The sequence below is a fragment of the Monopterus albus genome, unplaced genomic scaffold (genome assembly GCF_001952655.1).
Source record: "Monopterus albus unplaced genomic scaffold, M_albus_1.0 scaffold99.1, whole genome shotgun sequence".
Taxonomy (NCBI): Eukaryota; Metazoa; Chordata; class Actinopteri; order Synbranchiformes; family Synbranchidae; genus Monopterus; species Monopterus albus.
Genome location: NW_018127979.1, coordinates 2,573,016 through 2,578,847, shown reverse-complemented (window position 1 = coordinate 2,578,847; position 5,832 = coordinate 2,573,016). Strand labels below are relative to the sequence as shown.

Below are 5,832 nucleotides of genomic sequence, written 5' to 3'. Positions count from 1 at the left end.
CTTCTGACGCTGCTTTTGGCTGAAACCCTGTGCCACATTCACACTGAGTTACCGCTACAGTCGGGGCAGTACTGGATGTTTACAGTACATCATAGGCCCAAACAAAGTGGGAGACACACATGTCAGATGTCATCTACATTACCTTGTAGATCAAAAACACCGTGGTTCTTTCCAGCAAATTCCTCCTTAATTCCCATATTTAATTCCTCATTTTCCTATTTTCCTGTCACATAGTAGAGAAAGAAAAGCATGATTTTTTTTTTTTGCAAATACAAGTGAGGAGGAAATAAATCAGGAACACAGTAAAAAGTAAGTATACATTTCAAATACTCGTTTTCATGTATTTTCCAAAATAGATATACCAGTATCAGTGATAGTGAAAGAAGAAACATCAGCATAGAAATGGCACAGTAACAGCAGCTTCCTTACTTGTCCACCAGGGGGCGCAATTTACCAATCAGAATCCCAATCCCAATTTTTAAATAGTAGAATTTACAAAATCCTCATCAAAAATGTTTCTGTTATGTTGTGATTTAACTCTGATCTCCATAACACTGTTGGCCTCAAAAGTTCAGCTGAACTCTGACATATAGTGTATGTTTTTATACACTCACTTTATTAGGTACACCTCTACAATTCTTGTTAAAGGAGGTTATTATAGAAAACAGCACTGAGTGAAGAAGTCTTTATTGCAGTAGAGGCTGCAATTCCACTTTGTAAAAATACTGCATGCATTAAAAATGTTATTTAAGTAAAAGTAATGTTATCCAAATATACTTAGGTTACCTATCAAAATATGTTCACCAAAGTAAAAGCAGATTAATGTAGGCCCTATATCATATGGGATTATAATTGTTGATGCATTACTGTGTTCACCACTTTAATGTTGCAGCTAAAGGTGGGGATAATGTTAATTTATATACTTATACATTATATACTTACAGTTTGAATTGGTAATTTACCACCAGGAAGCAATAAGGTCTTATTATTATACTGCATTTTATATAGTTCATTAGATTTTGAAAGGTAACTCGTTATCAAATAAATGTAGAGGAGTCAAGAATACAATATTTACCTCTAAAACGTAGTGAAGTCGAAGAATGAAGTAGTAGAAAATGAACATTCTCCAGTAAAGTACAGATGGTGTGTACCTCCAAACTGCCCCGCACCTACCGGCTGTAACATCAGCGGGGATCCTGGCCAGCCGACGTCATTTCCCTCGTCCCGGCTACAGCCTCTTCCATTTCCCCGCTGCGGGATTTTGCGTTCAGCCTCCCCTCAGTGTCAGGCCCAGTGCAAACACACGCACACTATAGAATGCGTTGATAAAGAAGATTCAGTTTTGGTGCTAATACACTCACGGATAGTTGGAGTGTGAAAGGCAGCAGCCTGGACTCCAGGTGCATCTTTTAACAAGCGTTTTCGTCTTTCCAGATTTACCAAGAACCGAAAAATGACGGCGAGTGCCTGAGCAACATAAAGGAGTTTCTCAAGGGCTGCACATCGTTCCGCGTCGAGGTAAGCGCCTTTTCACGTTTGTGCTAATATCTGGCGTGTGTGTGACACGCTGTTCCATATCATACCATAGAGAAGTGCTGTTTAAATGTACAGTTGGCGTGTTTGAGAGGAGCCTGGTACAATAAACAATGGGTCCATGGAGTGGACAGAGGGAGGAGGAGGAGGAGTGATCTAGCAGCCGAGAACAATCACCCATCGCCCGACGGAGAGCTGTGCTTATCGGTCCAGTAGTGTTAGGCTGCTTTGCAACCCCAAGTGATACTCACTGATAAACTATCACTATGTAGCCCGCACACACTGCCCACTAAAATACATGCAAGTAATGTTTTGTTTTCTAATTAATGCAAGGCTTTGTTATGGGGCACGTGTGGGTTTATTGTCACCACCACTTCACACTAGCTATTGTATAAAAACTTTTGTTAAAAAAACAAATCACCACTACAGCTACAAGGTGTATAGGTTATTCAGTAGTGTCTCGTTTTAACATGGTGATTACAGTCTAATAATTAAAAGGTGTAAGGTCTTGTCCACAGATTAAGCACCCCCCTCACCCATGCAGGCCTGTATAGTAATATTTGGGTATGTTGTAGTTAGAGCTCATGAGAATACCTCCATAATCATTTGCAAATTTAGGGCAGCCTGCTGTTTAAGGCTGTGTTGACCAGTGCACAGAGGGGTCATTGAACCAGCCTAGTCTGACAATGCGGCTCAGTGTTCCCCGGCACTGCCTCTTCCTACTCCAGACACTCAACAAGAGGCAATGGGGTGAGACAGGACACTGGAATAATCGACAGTTTTTTAGTAACAAACTGTCAAATTTCCCAATCATAGCTACTCCTTTATGTCATGCTGACGCGGCCTTCTCTACAGAATAGACTCTACTCAATAGTGCCACTGGTTTCCCATCTTTTTTTTAAGACTATGTTTGGCCCTTTGTGTGTGAGTTTGTGCTTAAACATATGTGACTTTATTCGAGTGACCTGGGCAGAGCAGGATTACTGTAGTTTGGGACATGGCAGTCTGCTTGCTCATTTGTAGAACAATAATGGATCTTCTCTGAACCCATGTAGCTGCAGATTAGAGCAAAGGCCACTTACTGTCCATGAGAAAGACGCGCAGATAAACTCTGTGCTTTTGCAGCCCTGACCTACCTCATTTTAATGGAGTTAAGCTGGATGTCTGGCTGAGCATCGACATGCTGGTCTTGTTGGCTGTCTAGTTGGGATGTTTCAATAGGACTGACCTCTTAGATCTCTCCCATATTAGAATCTAAAACCCACGTCTGACACTTAGACAGCTGCCATTGCTGTCCCCTTGACCACAGGAAGTGATCATGAGAGTTCCCATGACCCCACTGGTCCCTCTGGAATAGTAACCTTATCCTGCGTCTACCCAGGCAGTAATTACAGATCCATCTGTCTTGACTAATGGGAGAGTTTTAATTCCATTGTTGTTTAAAAAAAACAAGGCATGTTTGTTGTATTGTATAGCTACCAGAGCATAACATAATACTGCTCAGTGCATTTGTATATACATGCTTTTGTGGTGTTTGCTCTGTGCTGCAACAAAGGATAATTGTTATCAGCAGTAAATCTGTTGGTTATTTCTCTATTGACCGTTTATTCTATTGTTTGTCCATTAAGAGAGAGATAAAAAATGCCCCCCCCCACAGGTCTTTTGAGCTGATGGCGAAAACCTCATGTCTTGTGTTGTCCAGCCACCAGGCCAGAAACACCGGATATTTAATGTGAAATAATATAAAGAACAGAAAAGAAGCAAATTATGTTTTCCACTCTTGTCTGATTAAACGAACACAGCATTTAATCACTTATCAAGATTGTTGTACTCATTGTTTCAGCTCTAGTTGGCTCCAGCAGTTTCTGCTTTAATTTTAACGACTTACATCTGAAGCTCCAATGACAAGTCGATCAGTCGCTTAGTCCGTTTATTGGTAACTGTTTTGATAAACACTTGATTATTCGGGTCATTTTTAAACCATATATTCCTGACAGTTTAATGGATTTTAGGTTCCTGGATTTGAGAACATGTTGATGAACTGAAGATCTTTGCATTTTGAACTGTTACTTGCACAAAACATGACGTATGATGATGCCATCTTGACATCAGCAGGTCTGCACCACAGCATTCTTCACCAGAACTAGACCCATACACTGGCCAGGCTGATACATCAAATCAGATTTTAAAACTCTCTAATAAGCTACAGCATCCATTTATCACTTCAGGACCTAACACATGATCAGCTGGATTAAGGTCAGGCGAGTGACTTGGCCGGTGAAAAATTTCCCACTGTTCAGTCATAAAGAAAACTGCCTGGCTGCATTGAAAGTATGTTTAGGACCGCTGTCTTTCTACACCATCTAAAACTGAGGGTCGATTTGTAAAAAAAGAACAGGACAATGAGTCCAATGCTTTCCACTCATATTGAGTGTAAACACTGTTAAAGCCTAAAGTCAGCTCTTTATTAAAAAAGAATAACAGACCATAAATCAGTTGTTGTTGTCGTGGAGTGCTGCAGCTTTACTTTTGAGCTGTTAAAAAGGTTTTGCCATGTAAAGTGTGAATGCAGTCTTTGTAACATTTACAAATAACAGTTGTTTGCACCATGTTGGTTTTAGAAAACTGAAACCAGTCCCATATTACCAATGTTGAATTCTTTTTAGGGACCAACTCCTCTGTGTTAACATCATGGGCGGAGCCAGGGGTGGCACTGGCTACCCCCAAAATCTGATTGTAAATAAGTAAGTAAAGTAAATAAGGAGCACGGCCAAAGTTAGCTAAAGAAAGCACTATGTGTGTCTAATGTTTACACAAATTAAAGTTTTTATATGTATTTCATATGTAGCACCCCTCTCTGGGTTTGTGCCCCATCCTGGCCACCCCATCCAAAATTATCTAGAGTCATGCCTGGTTGACATCCATGTCATTACGTTGCCTAATGGAGAATGTGAAGGTACGTTACACGGCGTTGCATGCTGGCCATAGACCTGAAACTGATAGAACTATAGCCTGATATTGTCATGTTACACACCCCAACTGTAGACAGTACTATATTGGACCTTCAATGTAAGGCGATCACAGAAGCATTAATACTTTATTATCAGTTAAGTTTATTTAAATAAACTCCTAAGTCTGATATGTGATCATATCACATGAACAGTCATTACGTTGAGTATGTTGTAATACTGTACATGTAAATGCTCATTTCCTTGACCATGACAAGCGTGGAAGCAGTTGTCTACAGTGCCGTAGCTCGCTGAGTCACAGAGGAGTGTTGCGCTATTGTGTCATCCTGCTCTTAGGAATCATTACCTGGCTGTGATACACAGGCTTAGCAGACATGTCTAAGCCTGTAATGTTAGTCATGTTCATTAACTCAGTGCATGAATCTTTAATGTGTATCATTCACCGTGTTGATGGGTAGCTTTTATTTCTAATGGGGAACCTGTTAAAATAGCCCTTAAAATGGAGGAAGAGCTCACATTTCACAGGTATCATGGGAAAGAAAAGTTCAGTGCAAATGCTGAATGTAGGTTCTCGTTCCAGTCCCAGTGTAAGTAACTGTAGGCGGGTGAGGAAGTGGGTGCTTTCACATGCAGGTCCTTTGGCTTGTACATACGTACATAAACACTCTCTTTTCCAAGCGCACACAATCACACAGTTGTTCACATTTTCCCAGAGGGCATATCTGCAATCAGAGCGGAAGATGAAAGGGACTCACAGTCACTCACCCTTAGCGTAACTGAAGTGGGAGTAACTAATAATTCAAAGCTGTTACACAGGAAGAGAGAGGGCAACTAATAGCCATCAGTGCAGATACAATTACTGCCGTTCATGTTAACCAACAGGCTTGTGAGAGTCACGCAGACACTTTTACTGCAGCCAAAGGGTAATGCTGGTGTTATTCTGTTATTTTGACTGCCAGCAAATGGCATGGGGGAAAAAAAACAAAGCCATCAATGTATTAGTCTATATCTCAGTCATTTGCACTGTTTGTATTAGCATCAGCCTGATATCTGCAGACAGCTGCTAGCTAATATTACCTCCTCAACAGGATCAGATTGAATGAAGCAGAATCTACACACAGTTCACTTGACTTCTACGGCCTCACACCTCATAGCCAGAGGTAGTATCTCTTAACCAAGCAGACCAAGAGCTGGTTTCCGTCTGTCCCTCTCACTGAGTGGATCTCTAGGTCTGCTACCAGATAGCCAGAGTCAGCTAACCATCCTGAATCACAACAATCTGTAAACTGCTATAATTCTGGAATCATACATCCATCGTGATTATCTGATG

General features: G+C 40.9%; 1 protein-coding gene across 2 annotated transcripts in view; it reads left to right on the top strand.

Annotated features, from left to right (window-relative positions):
* The window catches only part of arhgef7a (Rho guanine nucleotide exchange factor (GEF) 7a), a 27,824-nt gene that overhangs the window by 2,829 nt on the left and 19,163 nt on the right, over window positions 1–5,832 (top strand). For both annotated transcript variants that reach the window (XM_020609326.1, XM_020609327.1), the window contains exon 2: window positions 1,435–1,518. In XM_020609326.1, the coding sequence (XP_020464982.1) occupies window positions 1,435–1,518 (84 nt within the window). The remainder of the gene's footprint in view (window positions 1–1,434; window positions 1,519–5,832) is intronic.